This window comes from Ovis canadensis, chromosome 19 (assembly GCF_042477335.2).
Source record: "Ovis canadensis isolate MfBH-ARS-UI-01 breed Bighorn chromosome 19, ARS-UI_OviCan_v2, whole genome shotgun sequence".
Lineage (NCBI taxonomy): Eukaryota > Metazoa > Chordata > Mammalia > Artiodactyla > Bovidae > Ovis > Ovis canadensis.
In genome coordinates, this window is record NC_091263.1 from 72,237,430 (window position 1) to 72,250,088 (window position 12,659).

General features: G+C 59.2%; 1 protein-coding gene across 4 annotated transcripts in view; it reads left to right on the plus strand.

Moving 5' to 3' along the window:
* Positions 1 to 249: 249 nt before the first annotated feature.
* The window catches only part of GRIP2 (glutamate receptor interacting protein 2), a 60,347-nt gene continuing 47,937 nt past the window's right edge, over positions 250 to 12,659 (plus strand). For all 4 annotated transcript variants that reach the window (XR_011251024.1, XM_069562565.1, XM_069562567.1 and 1 more), the window contains exon 1: positions 250 to 319. Coding sequence is in view for 3 of the 4 variants with exons in the window: in XM_069562565.1 (XP_069418666.1) it covers positions 265 to 319 (55 nt within the window). In the remaining variant the exon portion in view is untranslated. The remainder of the gene's footprint in view (positions 320 to 12,659) is intronic.

Here is a 12,659-nt window from a genome sequence, read left to right on the forward strand (position 1 = left end):
GTTTGCTCCGATGTCGGGGGTCCCCCCCAACCCCCGCCCCCTAGGAACTGCACTCCCCAGGCCGGGCTGCGGGGGAGGAAGGACCTCACTGATGGCACCGCTGCCGGCTCCGGGGAGGATTATCTATTTTAGCAACCGGGGAGGGCGGAGCAGGGAGCGCCCAGCCTTTGCCAGAAGCGCAAGCCGCGCAGAAGAGCGCGGAGGAGCGCGGAGCCGCGCCGGGCGGCCGGGCAGCGGGGCTCCGGGCCCAGGGCAGGCGGCGCGATGCTGGCCGTGTCGCTCAAGTGGCGGCTGGGCGTGGTGAGGCGACGGCCCAAAGGTACGGGGCCCCGGGGGCTAGGGCTGGCCCTGGGTCCAGCTGGAGGGCGGCGGCCGCGGGGCCCCCGCCCCGCCCCGTCCCCCAGGCTCCGCCCTCCTCTGGGTTCTGGGGTCTCCGTCCGGGAATCCGCGCTGGGTCACTCGGTGCCCTGCCCTGGCCGGCTCCCCGAGTCTCCACCTCTCCTTGTCTTTGTCTGAGTCTCCAACTCCGGCTCTTCTCTCCGCCTCTGTCTCTTCCGGGCCTCTCGCGTCCCTCTTGGTCTGGTCCTGTCTCCTCCCTGCGTCTCTCTGACCCTCCTCTGGCCTCCTGGCCTCTCTCCCGCTCTGCCCCCGCGCTCTGGGCTCTCTCCCGGCCTCTGACTGTCGGCCTCGCTCCACTTTTCTTCGCCTTCGTCACCCATGTCCCTGGCGACTTTTGCTTTTCTCCTGATTCGGGGCATGGGGCTGCGGGTGGAGGTGGACCAACAGAGTGTGTGTGTGTGTGTGTGTGTGTGTGTGTGTGTGTGTGTGTAGGATGAGGGGCTGTGTGGGGGGAGTTGGGGCTGGGGGGCTGTGGGCAAATGCAGGACTGGGACCCCAACGAGGCTAGCTCCAGAAGTGGCTCTGGCAGGGTGTGCAAAAGAGCGTCTGGAGAAGGGAGTCCAGCCCTCCAGGCCCTGAGACACCAGGCCTCTTCATGCACGTGGGATGGGGTGGAGGTCGTGGGTTTGCAGCCTCTGTGCTTCTGGCCTCAGAACTCATGATAATGGTACTTTTCAGAAGGACAAGAGTAGCTGACTGTGTGCCAGGCATCGCGCTAACCCTTTAATTCCTCCCTGTGGCCCTGCATGGTCTGCCCTGTCCTCACCCTGAAGGCGCACAGGGGGAAACTGAGGCCCAGAGAGGTTAAGTAACTTGCCTGTGGCCACACAGCCAGCATTCGGAGGGTTTCTCAAGCCAGCTCTGGAAACTGTCAGCAGCATCTTTTTCCAGACGAAGGAGCCTCCATGAGGTGTGGGGCTGCCTCAGGAGTGGCCAAGAGGTGGCAAGGTCTGTGGGTTGGCAGAGTGGGGCCTGCACTGGCCCGTGGGCAGCTTGCTGGCGGTCTGACATCCCAGAGGCCCCTGGAAGCCCCTTCTGTTGGGGCAGAGCAACCTGGATAGGGACAGGACCTCCCCTGGGGCTTCCCAGCCGCCCCTGTGCTGGGACCGTCCCCAGGGGAGAAGCCCCTCCCTCATCAAGGCTCTTGCCATCTTGCTCGGTGCCACAGCCCCCCAAGAACCCAGGGGGCTCCCCCTAGGCTGGAGGGATGGACAGACCCAGCCTGACCTGCTTCTGATCTGAGTATCCCCAGGATTGGGAGAACAGCCAGCTTCATGCTACAGATCCGGTTCTGGGTCTTGGAGGTGCAGAAAGTGCTTGAATTGTCCCCGACAGACCTGGCTCTTGCTTCCTGCGTGGCTGGCTCGGAACCTCAGTTTCCTTGTCGATAAAAGGCACCCAAGGAAAGCCCGCCCTTCTGAGACTGCAGTGACAATTAGAAAAGATTGGGGCGGGGCTGGCACCCAGAAGACCCCCCTGGTAATCTTGAATTTCATCTTGCCTTCTGCGGCCCAATTTCCTCCTCCCCCTCCCCCCTTGCCCCCACCCCACAAAAACAGGGACCCCAGGGTGGTTGTGTCTGGGACCAGCAAGCCCTTAATGGGAAACAAGCGAAGGAGGCAGAGGGAAGCACGGCCTAATTGCCCGAGGACAGACTGCGCTGACGGGTGCCAGGCTTTGTGGCATCTCCCCACTCCTTTGGGGGGGCTCGAAGGAGGCACAGGGACCTTGCTCGCCAGTGTTATGAGCCTGCATATCCATTTAAAACGGGAATTCTTGGGGGAGAGGGACTCAAGAGGTTGTGGGGGAAGGAAAGGCGTTTCTCTTCTTTTCCAAAGCATTTTTTTAAATGTGTGAGGACACGTCTCTCTACTTCCAGCCCATTTTTTTTTTAACATAGGCAAACCTATTTCCCATCTTTCCTGGGTAAGACCCCCAAGCTCTTCACCCTGTGATTGCTTAAGCGGGGTGGTCCCTGGGCCTCGTGCCATCTGCAACCGCTCCTGTGTCTCCCAGAATGGGATTTGAGGCTTGGCTTAAATTGAGGAGCCGTGCTTCCTGCCGGGGCTGGGACTGGGGAAAGCTGGGGTTCAGACTCGGCTGGCACCCCATCTCTGCCACAGCCCTAGAGGCCGGGGGAGCCCCTGCTGGGTGCACCCAGCGTTGGGAACATCTCCAGGATGCTGGTGGCTTACTGTCCTCCCCCCGCCCGCCTCAGTCCTGACAGTGGCCTTGGCTTCTGCATCTGGACAGTGGGGGGCGGGGGGCCTGCAGAGCTGCACTCTGACCCAAGTGCTGGACTCTGAGCGGAGCTTCAGCCTCTAGAGGCATAAAATAGTTACATTCAATTCAAAGAGTGAGAGATGTAATTTGATGTGTGCTGATGTGAGAGAGGCAGGATATGCAAGTCGTGGAGCCATGGGCCGGGTTTAAGTCTCAGGCGTGCCACCAGGCCAAGTGCCTTCACCTCTCTGGGCCTCCGTTTTCCCATCTGTGAAATGGGATTAATATTGGAGCCTTCTTCTCTGAGTGGCTGCAAGGACCACTGAGGTCATACTTTCAAAGTGCTAGGTGTCACTTGCAGTTTCTGACTCAGGGGCCTCAGACCCAGGGAGAAACGAGGGGTAGATGATGTCGGGGCGTGGCAAGGGTCGGGGGTGGGTTGCTTGGGGGACTGACAGGGTCCTGTTCATGCTTGGAGAAGGAAGCAGTGATTTTCTTGTGAGAGGGGAGGAAGCCCCCAGAGTGGGGTTTTTAAGGATGAGTAGTTTTCCAGACAGCTAAGAAAGAAAGAGGAATTAGGCAAAGGGAACAGTTTGTACGAAGATCTGCCTCAGAGAATCGGTCAGGCGACTTCGGTCAGCATGAAGGGTTTGGGACGGACGGGAGCTGGGGCAGAGCAGGTGGGAGACCGTGGAGCTTGCACTCTGTCCTGGGCGGAGGGGACACCGTGGAGGGTCCATGAGCAGCAAGGAATAGAGGCCAGCTGTGAGTGTTAGGACGGGCTCTGGGTACTGAGCAAACCACAGGCGGGGATGTGGGGAGAGAGCTAGGGCTGTAGGGGGTGGAGGGGGAGTTGATGGTTGTCGAGGCAGGGGAATACCCCGAGCCATTCACTCCCTCACGGGATACCGTATTATGTGCCATTTACTATTCTAGACCCTGGGGGTACAACAGAGAGGAAGACGGGCAGAAAGCCCTGCCCTCGTGGAGCTGACGTTTCTAGGAGGAGGGGCAGCTAAGGAACAAGACAGATGAGGGAGATATATGGTGGTGCCACGCTGGAAAGAAAGACGAGGCAGGGAAAGGGCATGAGGGCAAGTGGCTAGCAGGGTACAGTTTTGCAAAGGGTGTTGGGGGAAGGTGACCCTGGGACAAAGCCCTGACGCAGGGCAGGGAGGGAGCCAGGGGACCGTCCAGGGGAAGAGTGTGGCCGGCAGAGGCCGCGGCCAGTGCAGAGGGCCTGGGGTGCGGACGGGTTGCATGTCCCCAGGCTGGCAAGGCTGGAGCAGGGGCGGTCAGGGCGGGTGGTGAGGAGGACCCTCTGGTGAGGCCCCTGCAGTGCCGGGGGAGCCAGGGGCAGCTCAGGGATGACGAGGTTATCAAGGATAGCGGTGCCCCCCGCCGGCCGAGCGGGGCCTCTCCCGCGCGTGCCCTCCCGAGCTCGGTCCGCCCGCACCCCACTCCGTGGCGCACATCTGTGATGAATTATTCACTGCTTCCTCTCCCTCCATAATGAGTCTCTCCTCTGTCTGCCTCTCGCCTCCACATCCGGCTCCCGGCGCTTCTCACACTGCAGCAGCTGCGCTGGTGGTCTCGGATCTGACTCGCAGTGTGGAAACAGGCCTCTTGCCTCCAGCGCCCAGACAGCAGCCTGCACCCCCGCCCCACCCGCCCCACTTCAGACCAGCGAGGGTGTCCCGAGTCCCCAGGGATTTCTCCCTCCCTGGGGGCAGAGAGGGCCAAGGATCAACTCAGCCTGGAATAATTCCTGGAACCCCGCAGCCAGGAGTGAGCCTCTGGACCTGTTCTGTGTTCTCCAAGCCTTTATTGAGCACTTGATGTTTGCTAGGCGTTGGGTTAAGTGCTTCCTGTGTACATTCTCATCCTCGCGACAATCCTGTGAGCTGTGAACTAAATTGCCCCATTTTACAGATGATGAAACTGAGGCTCAGGGAGGATATGACTTGCCAACTTTCCAAGGTCACACAGCCAGGAAGGAAATGGTGGTGTCTGTGTAACCCCCTGCCCGCCTCACCCCCTACCCACAGGCAGTCTGACTTCTGAGCCCAAACATCTCACCACGGGCGTTTTTCTCAGGGGTCAGTTATCTGGCCTCCTGGCCAGGATCAGAGGACCCCTCAGCATGCAGCTACGAGCCTGTCTTCCTCAGGCTCTCCCCAGGTTCTCCCACCTTCCTCTGCTACCCCCGCCCCAGGAGAGCCCTGCAGAGACAGTGACGGGGTCCCCCAAGGTACCCCCTCCAGGCTGAGCGGTGGCGTCGCCCTCCAGCACCAGTGCTGATCGGGTCAGCCCGTGTCCCAGCGTCGTCTCCGTTTGTCGGCTTGAAAGTTCAGTCCAGCAGGACCATCTGCCCGCTAATTGCCCCGATGATTGTGAAGGCTGCTGGTCCCTGTCTCTTCGCTGGGGAGACGGCCTGATGGAGCAGAAAGAACAGCCATCACACAGGAGACCCCGCTGCCTGTGGTCCCGGAGCCCTGCCCTGCTCCTCCTGGCCACAGTTTCCCTCTGTGCCCCCACCCGGCTCCCCCGGGGCTGGAAGTCTCGTCACCCCACTTCCATCTGCCCATGGCTCTCCTTGGGCTGACCTTGTCCCTCCAGCCCCCGCCTTTCGCTGACTCGGCCCAGGTGATGGTGACTCATAAGTGCAAGTGTGGGAAGAGGGGCGGGCACCCACCCGGCAGCCTCTTAGAGCCACACAACTGGGGCTGCTAGGGTCCCTGCAGGTGACCTTGGGGACAGTCCTTGCTCGTCACCGAGGCTCGGTCCCCTGGTTGCAAAACAGTCCGTCGAGGGACGCTTGTTTGAGGTTTGGAAACAGCCAAGATGGCTCAGTGGTAAAGAATCTGCCTGTCAGTCTAGGAGATGCAGGAGATGCAGGTTCATTCCCTGGGTCCAGAAGCTTCCCTGCTGGAGAAGGAAATGGCAACCCACTCCGGTATTCTTGCCTGGGAGATCCCATGGACAGAGAGAGGAGCCTGGCGGGCCACAGGCCATGGGGTCCCAAAGAGTCGGACACGACTCAGCAGGAGAGCACACAGGGTCGTTTAGAGCCCAAGCTGGGGACTGAGGCGAAGAGTCCCAGGCTGGTGAGGTAGGAGCTGGAGCAGCCCCCAGAGGCCACAGGCCTGGCTCCGCCCCAGCCCACACATGTACCCCCATTTTACACGTGGAAGGGTTGAGGCCACTTTTGCTCACAGTCACCCAGCCAAGTCAGGGGTGGAGATAGGACCTGAGCCCAGGGTCCCCTCACAGGCCCCCACGCTGCTGCTGCTGAAGGAGGGGGTGCTGGCAGGGCTGAAATGTTTGTCTCCCCTTAGGGGTCAGGCTTGTCAGGAATAGACAGGAGAGGAAGAGGGGGGCATCCGGTGAGTTGCCGGTGGCTCTGAGGGATGCCCCAGGGCTTTGGAGACCCAGATGGGACACCAACCAGTTGGAGCAGGCCCCAGGAAGTGACAGGGAGGCAACCCTGGGGAGCTTATTTTGCCAGGCAGAGGAGGCCTTAGGGCCAGCTCATTCCTGGGGAACCGAGAGCGTGAAGGCTTGGAGGTGGGAATGGAGGGAGGCCAGGCTGCAGGGGAGGGCGGGTTCTTGACGCCCGTTGGTGACCTCCCAAGGATTCTTCCTGAACAGCACTGAGGGAACCACGGAACGTGGGGAGCCTCAGCTGCCCGGAGCAGGCACTGACCCAGAAATCTCAGAGTCAAGCCTTGTCCTCAAATAAGTGGCCTGTGCCAGGGGCCACCCCTGCCCTGCACCTCCACCAGGCAGTCCTGCTGCCAGGATCTCACCGGCGTATTCTCAGCTGCGCGACCTCCTTGGTGGTGGCAGTGTTCAGTCGCTAAGTCGTGGCTGACTCTTTGCGACCCCACGGACTGCAGCATGCCAGGCCTCCCTGTCCTTTACTATCTCCCAGAGCTTGCTCAAACTCGTGTCCATTGAGTCGGTGATGCCATCCAACCATCTCATCCTCTGTCGTCCCCTTCTCCTCCTGCCTTCAATCTTTCCCAGCATCAGGGTCTTTTCCAGTGAGTCGACTCTTCAAATCAAGTGGCCGAAGTACTGGAGTTTCAGCTTCAGTGTCAGTCCTTCCAATAAATGTTCAGGGTTGACTCCCTTTAGGATTGACTGGTTGGATCTCCTTGCTGTTCAAGGGACTCTCAAGAGTCTTCTCCAGCACCACCATTCGAGCATACTGGAAACCTACTGACCTGGGGGCTGGCTTATCTTCCAGTTTCATATCTTTTTGCCTTTCTGTACTGTTCATGGGGTTTTCAAGGCAAGAATAGTGAAGTGGTTTGCCATTCCCTTCTCCAAAATTTGCCTTCCCAAAGTCTCTCCCTGCATGAGCTTGTATCACTAATGAGTCCACAACAGCAGGATTCTCTTTCAGATAGTCCACATAAGACCATCACACAAAGCCCTGTGAGAATGTGTTGGGCTGAGATTAAGGCTTTGAAGTCAGACACCTGCCCCTGTCTCCTGCCCCTCTGGACTCCAGTTTTCTCATCTGTAAAAGAGGTGATCGTGCCAGCCTTGTGGGCCTGAAGCAAATGCCACTGGACATTAAAAGCACACTGACGCCCAGAGGGGATTGAAGAGCCTGGCCCCAGAATTCCTGGTGGTGTGGGGTGTCGATGGCCGCCCACTCTTTCCAGCCACACACCCAGGAGAGACCCTCAGGGTGGGAGGGAAGCTGGTGGGTCCCCACTGGAACCACATCCAGACTCTGAGCTGTGGCTTCTCCTGCCAGGGCTCTGAGGGCGTGACCTGGCTCCAGGCACGACCTATGAGTCTCTGCAGGCTGGTCCGGGGCAGGGCCCAGAGAAGCCATAAGGAAACAGGCTCCAGCTCAGGATGACAGAAGGACTCCCATCCCGACAGCCATTCAGGAATAGGGAGGGCTGCTTGTGAGGTGATGAGCTCCCCGTTCGTGGAGGTATGCAAGCTCTACCAGACAGCAGAAAGGCTTCTCGCATGAGATTGAAGAGGGATGAATGATGGGTTTCTTTCCAATATAGCAATCCAGCGGTTATTTATTTTAGTCATTCATTCAGTAAATACTTACTTAGATCTTACTTTGTATGAAGCCCAGCCCTGAGCATAGGGTCAAAATCAATAAGCAAGACAGTCGAGGGTCCCCTCTTTAGTGGAAAAAAAACAGGTGAGCAAATGCACTGAAGGAAAGGCTGGGAGAGGGTAAAGAGGACCCACCTCGTGTGGTCAGGGTGGGCTTCTTGGTGGAGGTGGCATTTAGGTTGGGCTCTAGGGATGCAGGGGAAGGGAGTTCCAGGCAGAAGGAAGAACCCATGTAAAGGACCCCGGGCGGGAGCACCTGACTCTGACACTCTGACCCTTGGCCTGTCCTAGCAGGGGCCCTTGGCCAAGTCCCTTCCCCTCTCTGAACCTCAGTTTCCTCTAAGAGCAGAGCAGGAGTGCCCACGTCAAAGGGCTCTTGGAGGGTTCCATGAGACCCTGCACTCAAAATGGCAAAGCTGTGCGTAGATGCCCCTTCTCTGGGGCATTTTCACAAGGACGCAGAGGGCACCACTTGATGCAGAGCGGGGATGGCAGGAGTCCAGAGTTAGCCACAGGCTGAACCCACCTGGCTCTCCTCTTGGTGGCTGAGGGCACAGGAGGAGAGCTGCGCCTGCCCCTCCGAAGCCTCATGGGTCTCCAGCCCCAAGGGACGTTGCGGTCCTCTGGGTCCAGTGCTCTCCACGCCCGCCCTGCTCCCAACAGCGTGGTCACGTGGGAGGGCCTCCACGTGTCTTCCTGCCAGCATCTCGTGGACGGGGCTGAGGAGAGCCTCCCTTCCTCAAGTGTTATCCGCAGGGTGCCGGGATGCCTCCTGCAATCCATTCTCTCCCTAAAGCAGGTCTCCGGCTATCAAGACTCAGCCCCTTGCCTGTCCAGCCCACCTGCTCCTGGGGGACCTCCGACCTCAGCCAGGCGGGCTGGTGCCTCTCCCTACGATACTGCCTTCCCCCTCCCACCCCTTGCCCAGGCCGTCCCTCTGCCTGGAATGCCCTTCCTGCAGCATCTCGGAGGGTTTGGTTCCTGCGTCCCTTAAGGCTTAGCCTGGACACCACCTCTACCAGGCAGCCTTCCCTGATGCCTCCCTGAGCGGGCTGACTCTTTGGCTCCCTTTTGCTATATTTGGGCTCCTGGCGGGTCCTCATTGAGTGTGGGCCCTTCCACAAGAGACCCCGGTGTTCTGCATTACCTGTGATGTTCTTGGCACAGAGTTGGCCCAGCAGCTGGGCCTCGAACCTGCATCTCTTGACTCCCAGCCCAGGGCTCTCTACAAGGCTGGACACGCATGGGGGTTGGGGAGGGCACTGCTATGGTGTCCTTGGCACTCTGAGATGAGGATGCATGACGGGGCTGAGCCCAGACTGCCTACCCATTTATTTTCTGGTTTTGTTCAGGCAGCGAGTGGGCAGGTGGGCAGTCTGAGTGGTCCTGGTGGGGAGAGTGACTGAGGTCAGCCAAGGCTCCACCCCCACCCAGGGCTCTCTCAGCTCCCAGTTCGGTTACTTTTCTAAGGAACTGGGCTGACCCCATCCTTCCCTCCCTCTAAAACCTTCCGTGGCTCCCCAGTATCCTCAGGAGAGACCTTCAGCTTCTTAACAAGCCATTCGAGGCATCTGTTTATTTTTTACTTTTAGTCCCAGGTTTCAGTGGTTGAGCTAGAGTCTTCTGTTCATAGCGCACTTGGTCCTGGGCCAGCCTGGCACCCACTCTGGTTGCTTTATTTCTCCCTCCCTCCTGCCCTATCCCTCTTCCCAGTTACTGTCCTGGAAACCTTCACTCTGTGACATAGATCTTTACTGTGTATGTGCCCTTGGGCACACGTTGCCCTTTGTGTGTATTTTTTGTTTATACGTGATATTACAGGGAAATCTCACGATCTTTCCTGCCTTCTCCCGGCCTGCTTTCTTCCCCTCTGTCCTCCTTCCCTTCTCCTCCTCTCCTTGCTCCCATGAGCTCGACACTATATATCTAAACCCATCCACGTGGCTGTGCCCGGCGTGTGGCCGTCATGTTACGCGCCCCCTCCCCCAGAATGGAGACGCAGGTCATCTTCACAAATGGTGTTCTCACTGCTGCCCCTTAGGGTTGTCGTCCAGTCGCTCAGTCCTGTCTGACTCTCTGTGACCCCATGGACTGCAGCACGCCAGGTTCCCCTGTCCTTCACCATCTCCCGGAGTCCACCCAAACTCATGTCCATTGAGTCGATGACACCATCCAACCATCTCATCCTGTGTTGTCCCCTTCTCCTCCTGCCCTCAATCTTTCCCAGCATCAGAGTGTTTTCCAGTGAGTCAGCTCTTCGTGTCAGATGGCCAAAGTATTGGAGCTTCAGCTTCAGCATCAGTCCGTCCAATGAATATCAGGACTGATTTCCTTTAGGATTGCCTGGTCCAAGGGACTCTCAAGAGTCTTCTCCAGCACCACAGTTCACAAGCATCAATTCTTGGCGCTCAGCCTTCTTTATGGTCCAACTCTCACGTCGGTATGTGACTACTGGAAAAACCGTAGCTTTGACTGCCGGAGGTTGCCTACCGGGGGGGGGGGGGGAGGGTCTGGGTCCCTCCTGGCTGCCTCAGTTTACCCCGCCGCAGTGCCCCGCCCCTCCACCTCCCTGGTGGGCACCAGCGCCTGCTCTCACCTGCATTTCTCATGTTCGCTGCCCTGAGAAGTCCAGTGGGAGAAGCGCTGCTTCCCCTTCACCTCTCTGCTTGCCGGTGAGTCTGGCGGCTCTCGCACGCATTTGCGTTTCCTTGCACGCATTTGGGATGTTTCCTTTAAGCTTGGCCCCCTTTCCTTTTTCTTCCTGTTTTGCATCTCGATGCATCCTGACTCCAGGCTTCCGACCTCTCCCCTCCGCCCTCACTCTCTGGCAGGTCCCCAGACTCACACTGCTGGTCACGAGGAGGGAAACGGGCTCAGAGCAGGAAGGGACTGGCCCGAGGCATGGAGAAAATCGGCTGCCCACTCTCCTGCCCCTGAGGCGCCTGGCCCTTCCTGCTCTGGTCCCCCCATGGCATCTGCACCCTGGCAGCCCAGCCCCTCCGGCTGCTTTTTGGAAACAAGTCAGATCACTCAGGACCCTGTTTAAACCCCCCGGTGCCTCCCTTGGCACCGCACCTGGAGCAGAATCCCGGCTCCTCTCCTCCTCCTGCTCCCCAGACAGCTGAAACTCACCCCCGCCGCCACCCTGGCTCCTTCCCAACCTGTCTCAGCCTAGAGGCACCTCCTCCAGGGGCTCCCTGACCCCTGCCTGCCACCTGTTATCCTGGCCCCTCAGCCCTAGCACTGACTCCATCACTTACCTGCATTTGTGGGTTTCTCTCCTTTGGATGCTTCCCTTGTGGCTCAGATGGTAAAGAATCTCCTGCAATGCGGGAGACCCAGATTCGATCCCTGGGCCGGGAAGATCCCCCGGTAGGAGGGAATGGCAACCCTCTCCAGTATTCTTGCCTGGAGAATCCCATGGGCCGAGGGGCCTGGCAGGCTACAGTCCCTGGGATCGCAGAGAGTCAGACATGACTGAGCGACTTCACTTCTGCTCCTCTGATCTCTGTCTTTCCCCCAGAGCAGCAGCCCAAGGGGCAGGCTCCACACCTGCTTTGGCCTCTTGGAAACCTGGGGCCCAGCTTAGTGTCTGGCAGGCAGTGGGTGCTTTTGGGCGCCGAGTGACCAGAGAGGCAGGGCAGGGCCTTGTTCACACTAGCCACCTCCATGTGCCCTGCGCGCCGCAGTTTTCCAGGCGTTTTGTTTAGTCACTGAGTCTCAACAAAACCCCGTGAGGACAGCTTCATCACTAAGAGGAGGAGCCCGAGGCTCCAGAGGCCCCTACGCGGTCATCGCCCATGTTTCTCCTCCAGGAGAGAAGCCATTGCCGGTGTCTTGCGTGGAGGCCGAGAGGGAGCCCCAAGGAGCTTCCCCGTTTGTGTCCGGGCCTGGGCAATGGCCCTGTGGCCTGCCCTAGTCAGAGGAGCAGCAGCCTGGGGACCCCCCACCCGTTTCTCTTTCTTCCGGTGTCTGTGAGTGTGCATTTCTCAGGAGGGCCTGCAAGTGGGATGTTTATGTAGACAGTATCAGCAGGGCCTGGGTGTAAATCCCACTTGGTCCTCAGACTCTGTGTGACTCAGAGCAAGTGGCTTCATCTCTTTGGGCCCCAGTTTCCTCACGTCTGAGGAATGCGGATGAAACGAGAAGACAGGTGTAAAAGGCTGAGAACGCGGCCGGACACAGAGCTTCTCCGTGAAGGGCCCGCTGCCGTTCCTCTCGCCTCCCGAGCCTCACCCTTCCCTGTCTCTGCACACAGTCTGTTGTGCTTTGCTCTCGAAGCCGCCGGAGACCACCTTGCCCTCCAGGGCTGGAGGGAGGCTGGGGTGAAGGGCACTGGGGACTGGTAGGTGTCAGCCTGGGGGCCTACTCCGGGGCACAGCCCAGGTGTGGCTTTACCCCAGGTCTTAGTGTCCCCATCTGTGAGGTGGGGACGACAGTGTCCACTTACGGGAATGTCTGATGAGAAGAGAGGGGAGTGACTGTCCTCGCCTGGCCCTCGGGGTAGTGTGAGGAGGGAGGGAGGGAGACAAGGAGGAAGAAGCCACAGAACAGCAATAAATGGTTTATCTCTTGTCCTCGGATCGCCATCTCCGCATCCTTCCCACCCAGACTTCATTTCCGGCCGTCACTCAGGGTGTCTGGCAGCTCAGGACATGGTCTGTCTGCGTGGTGATGACGAACCAGCCCTGGGGTCTGAGAGGAGGGGCAGAGGCTGGGGTCCAAGCCCCACTCTGCTCTGGGCGAGGGGCCTTGGCCGGGCTCCAACATCACCTTCTCTGGGTCTCTGTTTTCCCATCTGTGCAGCGGGGGGTCAGTTCCCACTCATGGAGGTGGGGGGGGTCACTGTCCCTGGGTGGGCGGGGGTCAGCGATGCCAGGATCCTACACCACATGGCACCCTAAGAGGCTTCAAGAATGCCCTGCAGGGAGGAGGTCAGG